At 31.6% G+C, this 14,490-nt stretch overlaps 2 protein-coding genes, 1 long non-coding RNA gene and 2 other non-coding genes across 5 annotated transcripts; 1 reads left to right on the forward strand and 4 right to left on the reverse strand.

The window, feature by feature from the left end:
- Positions 1-16: 16 nt before the first annotated feature.
- On the forward strand, positions 17-1,280 carry LOC114186778 (protein LIGHT-DEPENDENT SHORT HYPOCOTYLS 5-like). The gene has a single exon (XM_028074792.1). The coding sequence runs from the start codon at positions 295-297 to the stop codon at positions 970-972; it is 678 nt and encodes a 225-aa protein (XP_027930593.1). The 5' UTR covers positions 17-294; the 3' UTR covers positions 973-1,280.
- Positions 1,281-5,373: 4,093 nt separating this feature from the next.
- TRNAS-CGA lies at positions 5,374-5,455 on the reverse strand. The gene has a single exon. It is a non-coding gene; the product is annotated as a tRNA-Ser (tRNA).
- A 71-nt stretch (positions 5,456-5,526) lies between these two features.
- TRNAS-CGA lies at positions 5,527-5,608 on the reverse strand. Its single transcript has one exon. It is a non-coding gene; the product is annotated as a tRNA-Ser (tRNA).
- A 242-nt stretch (positions 5,609-5,850) lies between these two features.
- LOC114189105 lies at positions 5,851-8,094 on the reverse strand. Its single transcript, XR_003605559.1, has 5 exons — positions 7,483-8,094; positions 6,933-7,089; positions 6,442-6,625; positions 6,034-6,165; positions 5,851-5,947 (listed from the first exon to the last, which is right to left on the reverse strand). It is a non-coding gene; the product is annotated as an uncharacterized LOC114189105 (long non-coding RNA).
- Positions 8,095-11,999: 3,905 nt separating this feature from the next.
- Positions 12,000-13,720, reverse strand: LOC114187183 (gamma-interferon-responsive lysosomal thiol protein-like). Its single transcript, XM_028075347.1, has 5 exons — positions 13,346-13,720; positions 13,207-13,272; positions 12,849-12,989; positions 12,532-12,624; positions 12,000-12,324 (listed from the first exon to the last, which is right to left on the reverse strand). The coding sequence occupies exons 1-5, from the start codon at positions 13,604-13,606 to the stop codon at positions 12,115-12,117; spliced, it is 771 nt and encodes a 256-aa protein (XP_027931148.1). The 5' UTR covers positions 13,607-13,720; the 3' UTR covers positions 12,000-12,114.
- Between the last annotated feature and the right edge of the window lie 770 nt (positions 13,721-14,490).

The raw sequence follows: 14,490 nt of genomic DNA on the forward strand, positions 1-14,490 counted from the left end.
TCAATTTAATGCTCCCTTTTCCACTTTTCTCCTCTCTCTCCCCCTCTCTCTTTCTTTCTTACTCATGAAAAAGAAACCAAAAGCCAGAAATCCTTTCCCATGAAAACATCAACCTCAAACCCTCTTCACACTCTCATTCATTCACACTCCCCAAAAACAAAACCAAAAACCACACTCACCTAATTCACTACTCCCCAGTCCAACACACACACAAAAAGAAAAAAACACTCTTCATTCAGATCACACCACAAAACACACACTCAACCAACCTCAGTGTTCTACAAGGTCTTCACCATGGACTCATCATCAGGGGGAGCACAACCCCAACCACCCTCTACCACAAAACCTCCTCCACCACCATCACCTTCCACAGCTCCACCACAACCTCAAGGATCATCACCGGCACCACCACCACCACCAAGCCGCTATGAATCCCAGAAGCGTCGAGACTGGAACACCTTCTTCCAGTACCTGCACAACCACAAGCCCCCATTGACGTTAGCACGGTGCAGTGGAGCACACGTCATTGAATTCTTGAAGTACCTGGACCAGTTTGGCAAAACCAAGGTCCACATATCCGGGTGTCCCCATTTCGGACACCCGAACCCTCCTGCACCCTGCGCTTGTCCTCTCAAACAAGCGTGGGGCAGTCTTGACGCCCTTATCGGACGACTCAGGGCGGCCTACAAAGAAAATGGTGGCCGTCCTGAGTCTAATCCGTTTGGCGCCAAAGCTGTTATGATTTACCTCAAGGAAGTGAAGGAGGGCCAGGCCAAAGCTAGAGGGGTCCCCTACGAGAAGAAGAAGCGCAAGAGGTCCACCACAAGAGTGTCTAAGGTGAGTGATAGTGGCGGTGAGAGTAGTATAGTTCTTCCAGTGAGCGGCAACAATGATACTAAGGTTGGTGTTGACGCTGGTTCTAGTGCTAGTTTACCTTCTTCAACAACAAGTGTTAGCACAACCACAGCATAATTTCAATGATTACTTATTGATTTTTACCATTTTTTAGGGTTACTTACTATACCTATATTTAGCATTCTAAATTACACGGATTATAATTTAAGTTGTATATTATATTATGATGGGTTTCCATCAACGAAAATTAGGTGTAGATATTGTCTAATTATTTGTCTCATGCTCAATCATTCTAGTCTCTATCAACTGTTGAGCTAGAATTATTGGTGTAAGCTTGTTGTATTTCACATGGCACTTCATCACTAGGTTTCTTTATCACTATGTCATGATTTAAGATCTCAAATGAAATAGTCCATTGTAGAGGAGCTAAAAGCTTTCATTTTCATGAAGTTAGATTCATAATTCTTTGTTTTCATTCATGGTTCCTTTCTGGGGTTTACTGTTCTTGCTAGTTTCATTCATGATTCCATTAAGGAAACTAGCAAGATCATCGACCATCTTTGTTTGAAAAGACATTTCGTTTTTGTCTTCACCTGATGAAGCTCCATCACTGGTGTATACATAACAGATTTGAAAACTTTGAACAAGAGAAGAAAAAAAAAATCACAATGATGATATTTTCAAAGATATAGATATATAGATAGATACAGATACAGATAAGAGGGCTATATTTCATAGGAATTGACCCATCCATTTATGATAATGTATAATCATAGTCATTTCATAATTGAAGGTAGATATATAATTAGATTATTGTTTTTTCTTTCCCTTGAGTCATTGTTGTGTTCAACAACACAGAGAATGAGTCAATTTAGAAGGTATATAATCCTTCTTTATACCACTCCATGCAACAGTGTTTAATGGCCCCAGGGTCATCACAGTGATACACACATGCACTTATCATTTGATTTTACACCAAAATATTTTGAACTTCTGTTTCAGGTGCCCCTTTTGCAACTTCATCTAAGATTTGGTGTGGTGTGATTTTGTTTTTCTGGTTCATAATTTTGTCTTTGTTTTCTGGCATAGTATTATTATTTCATTTTCTCCAATGCCTTACCCTTTCTCTTTCTCTCTCTCTCTCTCATATGATATCTATAAAATTGACATATCTTTCTGTGAAAACAACACCTAATAAAAAAGATATAGATGCATGCATCAATGGAAGAAAAAAAAGTAATGCCTTGTGATTGCTGCTAATATTTTATTTTGGTAACCACCACCTAAGTGTGAAAAGGACCATTAGCCAACCCCTTTTATATGTTTCTATTATCATAACTCAATTTATTTCTATAATTACAATGCTGCATTTGTTAATATTATTGCAGAATCTTCTATCTCTCTAAGCAAAATCATCTTTAATAAAACAGATATGATCAATTGAAAACGACACCTCACTAAATACAACTCATAAAGTTCACAAAGATAAATATATACTTTCTTATATAATAGATGCTTTGTAACATGTTAATAAAGAAAATAATAAACTCGTACCTCTAAAGCAAATCCACCTTTTTTTTAAATGTTAATTGGAAATTTTGGACCATATATCATTATTCATATACTGATGATAATGTATATAAATTATGTCTTTGTATTACTTTTTGTTTGGTTCTTCTTTTTAAAGAAATATTTCATACACTTTTGAATTTAACAAGAACTTTCGCTTTCTGTAGACTCTTGTGGATCCACACAATTTCGTGTAGGAAAGTTTATTTCTCACTCTCTTTTGTTTCTTTTTTTTATTTATTATTATTATGTGCGGTGACCACTTTAACCATCTCAATTCCTGAAAAGTCAAAAAGAAAATTGGGATATGTCCCTTCTTTTTTCTAAAATAAAAATTATAAAAAAACATTTACTTTCTTTCTTTCTTTATTACTCATTGCACCCTCTCTCTCTCTATATATATATCATTCCAATTTTACCCTCAAAACAACCATTAGGTGATGAAATACATGAAATGTTCTATTTTAGTGTTTATTTATTTATTATGTTAGAATACATAGGTCAGTGAGATCAATATCACAAGGTTCACCAGGAGAAAAATCCCACTCAGGTTCTGAATTTTTTTGTATCTCTTTGCATTTCAAAAAGAAAAAACAAAATATGCTTCATTTACGAGAGAGATGGGGAGATGAAGAATTTTCTGGTGGGTGGGATTTCATTAGATTTAGGGTTTGTTTTTTCCTTTTTCTTAAGGCACATGCTTCTTGTGATGGTCCCAGACAAAGACCATTTCAAAAGGACCATTATTGAAGTTATAAATTCAAAAATAAAAATATAAGTTAGAAGTTTCTGTAATAGATTAAGCTAAATTAATTTATTATACATATACAAATATTGATTGCTGTGAAATCCTATTAACGTCATTTATAATTAGAAATATAAATATTGAAATTTTCATCATGATAGGGTTTACTTTCAAAGTATACAAATGAATCAAGTTATTTAAATTTATATAATGTGAGGAAATAATATATATGTTAACTGTGTAAATTTCATTTACACTACTGTCAAAAACAAACCAATATAACTTTCTAAGAAAAATATTATAAAAGTGAACCAATTTAGAAGCTGCAGCTTCACAATCGCAAATATTGCAAAATATTATGAGAAAATGTGGTCTTGTAACTGCAATTATTATTATTAGGAGCAGAAAAACATTTACATAGAGGTTGCTACATGAAATTTAAAACCATATAGATTTGTCTATTATCGAGTATAACAATGTAAAAAGAAAATTATTCAGAAAAAAAATGGATTAAATATGTTTTTGGTCTCTTAACTTTCGTGAATTATGGAATTAATCCATTTTGAAACTTTGGACCAATTTAGTCTTTCATCATTCGAAATACATGAATTTAGTCATTTTAATCAAATTTTGTTAAATTTATTTGACATTTCAAACATGTTTCATAATAGTATTTGACTTAATATTAAAGAAAAAAATGTGTCAAACAGTATAAACAACTCAAATATAATCATGAAATGCGTACGAAACATCAGATAAACCTAACAAAATTTAATTAAAATAACTAAATTCACGTATTTCAAGAAATAAATGACTAAATTAGTCAAAAATTTTAAAATAAACTCATTTTAAAATTCATTAAAAGTTAAGAGACAAAAATATATTTAACTGAAAAAAAAATACACAGAAGAGGTTTAATAATGTATCCAATAAGGAGGTGACACCACATGTTATTCTGTTTTTGTAGTGACAGAAAATGAACAGAAGGTGGGGTAAGGTGGGGGTATTGTGTCCCTAATATGCAGCAATAAGAGCCATATATTTTCTTTGCACACTTTGGTCACAGATAGGTGCATTAACTTGTTGACAATTAATAGTTGTACCAACATGGATAGAGATTGGTCTTTGTTGTGCAAAATTTTGAGGGGTCCTACGCCACTGCTACATTGGACTTCTCCTTTGTTCTTGCCTTTTGCATTCTAATCCTTTCATGATTTCAAAAATTGGGGAGGATCATCAATTATTACATTAGTTTTCAAGAGCTTTAATTTTACGTTAATTTTTAGGGTCAGTTATTAAGAACTATGTTTATGTTGAGAGGTTTCTTTTGGTATCAAGAAGGCATGGTTGATACATCTATATTTAAGTCTATGATTGTTGTTATATATATTTTTTAATCAATTTAGTTAATTTAGTTCCAACCTGCGTTAAATAAAATTAATTTAGTTTGTTTCATTTAATTGACATTATTACATTAACACGGTTTGACAATATCATATGTCAAAATTTAGATCATTTTTTTGTTTTAAAAGTGTTATATGTTAAGATATGGTTTTTTTTTTTAAATTTTAACACGTGACTTCTTAAAACCACATTGATGTCAATTTAATAAAAAAATCAAATTGACTTTATTTAATAAGAACTCAATAAAATTAAAAAATATATATAGAAACAATCATAAAAATAAATATAAAGATAAAATTATTAATTAAGTCTAACTTAAAAGATTTCGGTATACATGATATGTTATTTTTAAGAATATTGTTACTTGTATTTTTAGAAACATTACATCCTGTATTTTAACACTTTAGTTTTGACTTGTAAATTTTTTTATTATTTCAGAGGTATTTTTTTTATCAATATCATTTTTTGTTATCCTAAGATCACTGAAAATGAAAAGAAAAAATAGAGTGAAAACATAAAGGGTGTGATTCCATTACATCCTGTATTTTAACACTTTAGTTTTGACTTGTAAATTTTTTTATTATTTCAGAGGTATTTTTTTTATCAATATCATTTTTTGTTATCCTAAGATCACTGAAAATGAAAAGAAAAAATAGAGTGAAAACATAAAGGGTGTGATTCTATGACTTTGATATGAGGTATTTTAACACTTGAGGTTTAAAAAGTTTTTTATACTCTGAACTTCAAAAAGCCCATTAATCTGCTGTGCTGGGCCGACCAAAAACCTAATTATAAAAAAACGTCGACAGCAGGATTCGAACCTGCGCAGGCAAAGCCCAACAGATTTCGAGTCTGTCTCCTTAACCACTCGGACATATCGACAACATATTAATGTAACTAAACAACAAATTATTGAAAAGTAAATGTAGAATTTTAAATTAAAAGCTTAAAATCGTCGACAGCAGGATTCGAACCTGCGCAGGCAGAGCCCAACAGATTTCGAGTCTGTCTCCTTAACCACTCGGACATATCGACATTCGTGATTTTAAAGTTCCATATAAATGTTAAATATCAAATTATTTTAGTTAAAACTGCATAATGATATGAGAAATAAGAATATATATATATATAGGGGTATAGTGACTTGAGGTGAACATTTTATAACTTTATTTATTTATCCATCATAGGTTAAATTAAAAATATTTAAAAATGAAAAATCAACACGTATATTTTATTATTATTAAATGGAGACATTTTTAATTATGATGATGTAATATAATTAGGTTGGCGAAAATTCTTACTAACATATCCTGCTTCCACCATTTGATCCAAATACATCGTTTGGAGATGACAAGTCACTCCTAACATTTGGTGCTACGATGAATAAAGAATGAGAATATAAGTTTGTGAATTAGATAGAAATACAGCTAGTTTAAGTAATATTCTTTTCTATATTATACCTGATTAGTATAAGGTGTACCAAAGCAATAGACATATCAGCAAGATGTTCCGGATTCTCTTCTCTAGAAGTAATATAGGCAAAAAACTCTGCATTTGATTCTTGACCGTTGTAAGCTCACTTCCTATATAACCTAATTCCGTAGAGAAATAAAATGTAAAATAAAGATTAATCATGAAGAAACCAAGAAACCAGTATAATATAAAATAAAGACGGCTTGAACCAAGAAACCAAAGTCAAAATATGTAAACCAAGAAACCAATTTACATTAAATATCTAACTTTATACTGCCAAGGCTGAAATAATTGCTTTCTTCTAGTTTTAGATCCTAAGAAATCCTTCTGGCTATACTATTGTTTGGAAGCTCTATTTGATCAAATGTTTGAGATCTTGATACGAAAATGCTTACCCATCAGAAGCCACAACCACAAACTCATCCTGCTCTGTAAATTTTCTCTGTGACACACATCAGCGACTGAGATGTGACCATACATTTTGGAACATAGACACAGTGAAGGCCACCAAGTTCCTCCAGGAACTACTACAGAGAGACCACCTTTGGCCTTCAAAGTAGTATTTCAACCATACATATCCTGAAAAAATGGATATATAAATACACCTTACCTTAGTAGTTGTTTTAAATTGCTTAAGCATTGCATAATCATCCACACTGAATTCTAGCCAAGTTTGAATGCTTAAAACCAGTCTCAAGAATTTACCCCTCAATGTGCAAAGATGCATTAATACAACTTCCATCTTCAAAATCATGTCGGCTAAACGGTTCCATTACAATATAACAGTTAACTAAAAACTTATATTTTCATGTCTTTGATCAGTGAGTGTCTATAGATAATAACATAAATGCCAATGTAACAGATAAGATTCTAACCATAAACTTACTTGCATATGTCACATAAAATCCTCAATCTTCCCCGCCAATTAAGCTATTTCTTTTGACCACTTAAATGTATCAAGTAATACAACGATCCCAATTCCATATATTCTGTAACCATTGACAACCGTGGAGGCTTCATGCACGCACCAAGAAACAATGTAACTGCATATAATTTCATCATTAAATAAATAACAGCTGATTTCAAGGGAGAAAAGCTACATGAGATTTCTTATAACCAAGTGTGCACAATATTATTGTCATTCTTTTTTAGTAAGGAATATTTTACTAAAATAATTTTAAATATAAGTTGAAATAATAAAAGATAACTGTTCAGATTAATTCCATTAATTACCATTACCATTTCAAGACAGTTAACTGTTCAAGGAAAACTTGAAAAATCACAACAATAAAAAAAGTAAACAATAAGGATGTTGGAGAATACCATTAGGATGTCGTAGGTGAAAAGAAACACCAGTTCAGTGAGAAAGTAGTCAGAAAATGTATAGATATAACAGAAAAAAAATGTTGAAAAACAGTTTCTAAGTAGCAAGATACCTCCGAAAATAGATATCTCATTGCAAAAATCTTCCATATTTTCAGGAGTTAAATCTTGTTCTAGAAAAACCTTGATTGCAACATCTGTGCCATTCCATATGCCACGGAAAACCTCTGGAAAGAAACCTGAAAAAGAACAATACGAATGCTCAAGCAAGTACTTCTTTAGTCAAGAACTCCCTCCAAATAGTAATTTAGTATTGACCACAAACATGTCAAAAAGGATATTTTATTTTTCGAGTTGAATAGCACACTTCCACTCAAGATTGCATAACATGAATCAAGATTCCATAACATGAATCTGCTCCAAGCAAACAAAATAAGTGGAGCCCCAGCTGAGGCAATCGAAGAACAGAACTGAGGATTTCTGAAGCTCGAGCCCCGCCGAGACAATCGACGAACACAAAAGCTGCCATTGCCACGGCGGTCGCCGACAGGAAGCACGACATCTGGACTTTGTCAATGCGCGGACTTTGAGTTTAGGATTTAGGGTTTTTGAATTCTTGCCGGGAAACACTACTAGACTAGATCAAGAGAGTAGAGCTGGATAAGATGGTTTTGGTAACAGATAAACTTAACTTGATTTTGGCATAGGGATTTAGTGAGGGGATATAGAGTGCAAGGTGGGAGGTAAGGAAATGAATGAAAATTATCATAATTTTATTAAAGAAACATAGAGGGAATTAGAAAATTGGGAGCGGAAAAGTTTTGAAGTTTAAATTTATTTTAAAAAATTATAAACGTCATAATTTACCTGTAAAATATAAGAGTTTAAAAAATTTATAATTAAAATCGTCATATTTTATTTGAAAAATATGACAGTTCTATATTTATTATATTTTATTATAAAATATTATAATTTTAAATAATTATCGTATTAAAATTATTGTAATTTACATTATTTTTTTAATGTGTTTAAATGCTATACTAAAAAAAGTTCGGGCTTTTCGTAAAAATATAGAATATATTTTAAAAAGATAAAAAAAAAACTAAGGAAACACATTAGTTTGAGAAAAAAACACTATGCATTACTATTTTCATTTGTACTGATTTTTTTATTTTCTTTTACAAAAGATGTATTTGAGAGAAAAAAAAATGACATTTTGCATTGTGCCTCCCATTGGATAAAATTGTGCTCATTAATGAGAAAAAAGAAGTCAATAGATGATATTTTAACTAATTAAATTATAAATAAAAGTAAATGTTATGATTATATCCTCTAGTCAATATTATAATTATAATAAGTTGTAGGATATTATAGACAAAACTTTTTAACATGTTTCTTTAGTTTAATAAAAAAATAATCATTATTCCTTTTCCTTGCCATTTTAAGTCTATTATTTTAAGTTTTATTTTAATATATATTTTACTTATATTTTGATGTCAAAGTTGCACTTAATATTTAAAAAAAACAATAATAGTTATATATGTTCTGTGAAGAGAATAACGAAAAGTATACTACTTTTAAAATATATAATTATATTATGTAATAATGGTGAGATGAGTTATATATGTTATGTGAATTTTGACTTAAATTATTTTTGTTTGAGAAGAGTACGAAAGATTGTTCTTGGATTGTGCATCTAATAGCCTTAAGACTAGGTGATTATATATTAGTGCTTTTAATTAGATTGTCACTAGTAGTTGAGTGCAACTAATGAACATGAATGTGTTTAGTAATATAAAAGGTGTTTGATATACGCATCTAGTGTGTTTGTCATTAGAGTTTTTGTTCTTGTAAACTCTTATGTGAATATAATGTTCTTAAACAATTTTTTGTTACATTTGATGAATTATGTTTATTGAATCTTTAATAAAAATTACATTTGTACACAAGTGGATCTACTGAACATCAAAACGTGATTGAATGTGAGTATTGAAGAAAATAAGAGGTAAATGAAGACTATTTCATATGCTAATAGAATAGGCTGGATCATAAATGTATAGTTTGTAGGAAACTATACTTGGCTCATGTTATTATTATTATTACCATATTTATGAAGGATCTTGAATATGTTTATTGGGAAACTTTGAAATTTGAAATGTGTTTTGTATCATTTGATATGGTGTATAAATGTTATGTTCATATGAAAAAACTATTAAAGATTTTGTAAATGTTGATGGTGTAAAAAATATAAATACAAGAAAATTTACTTATGAAATTGCTTTACATCAATTTGGTTAAAATCAAATTTATAATCAAAGAAAAATATATTTACTTCAAAGAAAGACAATAAAGAAACCAAAGAAAACTCTATCATAAAAAAAAAAAAAAATCTTACATTCAGTTTGGGCCTAGCCTTTTCGCATGCTCAAGACCAGCCCATGGAAAGGACTCCAATCCCTGTCTAGCTCTCACACTCTCACTTTTCACCTTTTCAGAAAAATCAGTTCCTCTTCCATCTCTCTCTGCTGAGACTTGAGAACTCTGCTAGGGCACAGTGGACTTTCTCCTTGAGCTAGCTAGAATCCTTTCGTTTTCAAGTAAGTAACTCTTAGGGTCTCCAAGCATTTCCCTCTTATTCCTCACTGTTTGGATACATGGGTTGGCGTAGGGTTTAACTTTATGCCATGTGTTGTCCCAGTTTTCGTGTTGCAGCTCGCTACTGTAGTTCCTAAAGCTGTAGTCCTCCTTAGTTGTGGGCTTATTTCTTTTAGCGTCCAAAAAGGTAAGGGAAGTTGGGGTTTTCTTTTTCTTTAAAGTATTTCGTGTATTACTGGACTACTCTTGTGTCTTTAGTGCTTGAACCTTGTTGTCGGATGTATGAAGTTGGTTGTTGGGTGTGTGTGTTTGATTGAATGAGAAAATGCATGTGCTAGCAGGTGAGAAACCTGCTAATCTCGCCCAAGCGGGTAGCCCTCGCCTAAGCGAGAATAGTAGGGACTCACCCCTGAATTTCACCTCGAGTGGTCGCCTAGGCGACTGACATTGTTTTTGAGCGAGACACAGTCTCGCCTAAGCGAGATGCTATCGCTTGAGCGAGAATTCGATGAAATTCTTGCAGTGGCCACTGTTGAACTCTCGCCTAGGCGAGAAGGGGTCGCTTGAGCGAAAGTAACCCTTACGCCTGGGCGAGGACCTTCAGTTTGGGCGAGAATTCGTGACAGGGGCTGTTGTGACTCCATACTGTGTTAATTATTTTCTTTGCTCATAGTATGTGGCCATGCTTAGTATGTATGCTTGAATGGGACTGGAATGAACGTGTTATTGTGTAATAAGCTATGATTTCATTTGATTGAACATTGGGATGCATGTGATAAGTATGTAATGTGAAACATGATATGCTTGCTGGTGGAATTTCATGAGAATTGGGTGATGGATAGGCATGTGAAATGTATTGGTGAGTTTCATGGGAAACCCCTAGTGATATGTGTATATATATATATATATATATATATATATATATATATATATATATATATATATATATATATATATATATATATATATATATGCATGCCTAGTGTATACCTTGATATAGGATATGTCTAGATAAAGGAGGGTATCCTGAACTCTAATAAGCATTCACGCTCACGTAGAGCAGAATGGGTTATGTGGTGAGAGTGGCAGGAGGTCCCTGTCTTGGGACAGTTTGGGCCCGAGACAATAGAGGATTAATCCTGTGTGTGGTTGGGTGATAACCCCTGCGTCTAGACTCTGCAGAGTTTAGAAACCAGCACAGGCGCATACTTCCTTTAGAATTCTATATCAAGTGTATGATCCGGATATCGAGTCATAGTAACTGCATCTGATGGTCCTCACATGATTCTGAGTGTTTCCTAGTTACATGTTAATAGTTTGCTTTGCTTTGCCTTGTATATGCTCTATAAATTGTTAAAGAATATTTTCACTCTAGCTTACTCTTTTATTTTGTTTATGTTCCTGTTTCGGTTTCTCTTTGCGATGATCACCCTGTTGGTGGGAGCAGACGGGAAGCACGTTGCTAGCTTACCCTTTTATTTTGTTTATGTTCCTGTTTCGTTTTCTCTTTGCGATGATCACCCTGTTGGTCTGGCTCTTGGGAAGCATTTTTATGGCATTGATGCATGTTTTGTTAGAGGCATGTGTGATAGATAGGCCTCATCTTCTTTAAGTACTTCTTAGATGATTGTAATGGTAAATCCTTATGTGTACTGTTTCATCTGATAACTCTTTTATCCCATCAATTATGCAATGTTTTATTTAATAGATTACTCTATTTAAATAGGATGTCATACTTAAACGATTTCATATTACACTTAGAACTCTACATATAAAATTCTATTTAACATTTTATATAGGTTATATATAATGAAGTGTGTTCGATATTTCTATTGATGAAAACAGTGTTTCTCTTTTCTCTCTCTTTCCTTTATTATCTAGTTTTATTATTTAGAAAAGAGCAATTAATTCTTTTCTCTCTTTCTCTTATTTTCTTAAGTAATTAAGTGTGTTTAATCTTACTATTTAAGAACAGAGTGTTTTTTTTTTCTCTCCTCTTATTTTCTTTTATTTTTTTCAGAAAAAGACTGTTATGTTATGGAGAACATGATTTTGTTTGAAAGTATTATTAGTCTAATTTGCACTGTTTCAGGTGTTAGTCAACAGAACATAACACCAACAAACTGCTTTTACATTCAGCATTGTCACATCTAAAATGCATCACCAAGGATCATCTTGTGAAACCATGCAGACAAGGTTGAACTCATTTTTCGCCATGTATCATCTTCTCTTTCCTTGTCGCAATCTGAATGTTCATTCTTTGCTTTCACTTCTTCAAGGTATGAAACTTTGGTGCAACTTTTGGGTGTCTCAGTGCCTTTATAAGCCTTACAGATATAGCTTAAGAGGTTTTCATAATCCTGCAACCACAAAATTTTGCCAGCACAGTTGAGTTTCCTGTAACATTCATAATTTTATTGATTATACTACACAAACTTACATACATATAAACCACAAACTTCATTGTCATAAGAAATTTGTTAGTTAGAGTATATGTATATCTCAGTGAAAGTTCAGAAACTGAGAATAACAAGTGTTTCATCCGATAAAAAACTGCAAAAACAGACCTCATAGAGTGGTTCTCCATCCACAACTACCCATGGAACATACTTGTGAGGAGGCTTCAAAGCATTTGTTTCAGCTGCATAATGTAGCTCCAGCTGCATATAAAGATGGTAACATTAGCTGCATTTGTATAACTCTTCAAATTCTCTAATTCCCAACTTTCCACAAGAATGTTAGTAAAATTTTCATGCTTGTTGAAAACAATAAGAGAAGAAAAAGGTTGTTTAAAAACATTAAAAGCCCTATTTGGATAAACCTCCCCATAATTAACACTATCTCAGTGACAAGAACAAGAACTCCATCACAGAAAAACACCCACCTGTTTTCCACGTTCACTATTATAACATTGCTTAATAGGTTCGGAATCCAGATGCAGTTTCTTATAGCAAGATTCCCACTCGTAGACCCTTCGCTGATTCACCAAATCCTCAACACAGTAGATGAACCGAAAATGCTTGTCCTGTGAAAAAAACAAAATAGAGAAGAATCTCGAGTTACATAAATAAATAAACACTCACAACAACATGCAAAGCAAACAACTGTTACAGTGAACCAACACAACAAGATTACTCCTTTTCTTTTTCAACCGATCCTAATTATTGTTGCTACCCGCATAAAATCACTAATTGGATAGAGTTTGAAAAAATAAAGAAGGAAAGGGGCAAGAAAATTGTTACCAGTTCGGGCCAAATATCAATTGCACAGGCTTGAACTGTATTATGGAAGCACTCATTTGGTCCATGCTGCAATGAAAATAAATAAATAAATAAATAAATAGAAAAAATAATAAAAGGTAAAATTGGGTAAAAAGGGTACCTGGCAGTCGAAGGTGGTGGTGTTGGGTCGAATTTTTGCATTGCCCCAAGGAACGAATTTGAGGTGAACGATGGGGATGAGGTCAGTGGTGAAGATTTTGGGAAGGTGATTGACGATGAAGTCGGAACTGTCTGGGCACAAAGTTTCATAGTACAAATCTATGGAGACTTTGGGAGGGTGAGATTTAGATTCAGATTGCGAGAAGAAGGCGAAGAAAGAAAGGAGCAGAGAAAGAAAAAGGGTGGTGGAAGGAGAAACCATGGCTGAAACTGAATTTGGTTTCAATGGGAAACCAGGATCCCAATTTGAATCAGAGTGCTTGTGAATACAACAAGATGATCATTTAAAACTACGTCATATTCATTTCATCTTATTTGACAAATTGATCAATCCAAATTAATATTAGTCAAAAAGTTCCGATAAAAACGAAAACGAAAGAACACGTTTCACTTCTTTTTTTCAAAAGATAAATTTCGAATGAATTTGGATGGATTTTAGGTGTAAGTGAGAAAGAAATTAAATTATTTGGATTAAAAGAAAAATATGATAAATAAAGGGAATGATGTATAAATATTATACGTGTATCTATATATATTCAGGATATTAAAAATAATATGAGATGATATATATATATATATATATATATATATATATATATATATATATATATATATATTAAAATATATATAATAAATTTAGGAATTTTGATATGTATAATTAATCAGTGACGAAATTTGAACAAAAATTTTAAGGGAACTAAATTGTATTTATTATATATAAATTATTTTTTTAGTTAAAAAAATTATTTTCTTATATCATTTTTTCTATTCAAAATAAGCACTCATAATAATAATAATAGAATCCAACAAATATATATGAAATAGTAAAATAAAATTTATCATCAATAATAATATATGAAAAAAAGAAAACAAAAGTTACCTTATCAGTACCACGTTTTAAATAATTTTCAAGTTGATTATATATAACACAAAAAAAAAAACCAAATAAAGATGTAAAAGAAATTATAATAAAGAGAGAAAACATGATTTTTAAATTTATAAAAGATTTTTTTAAACTAAATTAATATAAATAAAATAATAATATATAAATATATTTTTAAAAAATATATAAAAAATAAAAAAGGT

Source organism: Vigna unguiculata, chromosome 6 (genome assembly GCF_004118075.2).
Source record: "Vigna unguiculata cultivar IT97K-499-35 chromosome 6, ASM411807v1, whole genome shotgun sequence".
NCBI classification, from domain to species: Eukaryota; Viridiplantae; Streptophyta; class Magnoliopsida; order Fabales; family Fabaceae; genus Vigna; species Vigna unguiculata.

Bases quoted from the DNA above. Each gene is read 5' to 3' on its own strand.
- LOC114186778 (XM_028074792.1), top strand. From the start codon at position 295: ATGGACTCATCATCAGGGGGAGCACAACCCCAACCACCCTCTACCACA.
- LOC114187183 (XM_028075347.1), bottom strand. From the start codon at position 13,606: ATGGTTTCTCCTTCCACCACCCTTTTTCTTTCTCTGCTCCTTTCTTTC. The intron at 13,273-13,345 runs GTACCCTTTTTA...TTTTCATTGCAG, and splicing joins CCACCACCTTCGACTGCCAG to CATGGACCAAATGAGTGCTT. The intron at 12,990-13,206 runs GTAACAATTTTC...TTTTTTTCACAG, and splicing joins TTGATATTTGGCCCGAACTG to GACAAGCATTTTCGGTTCAT.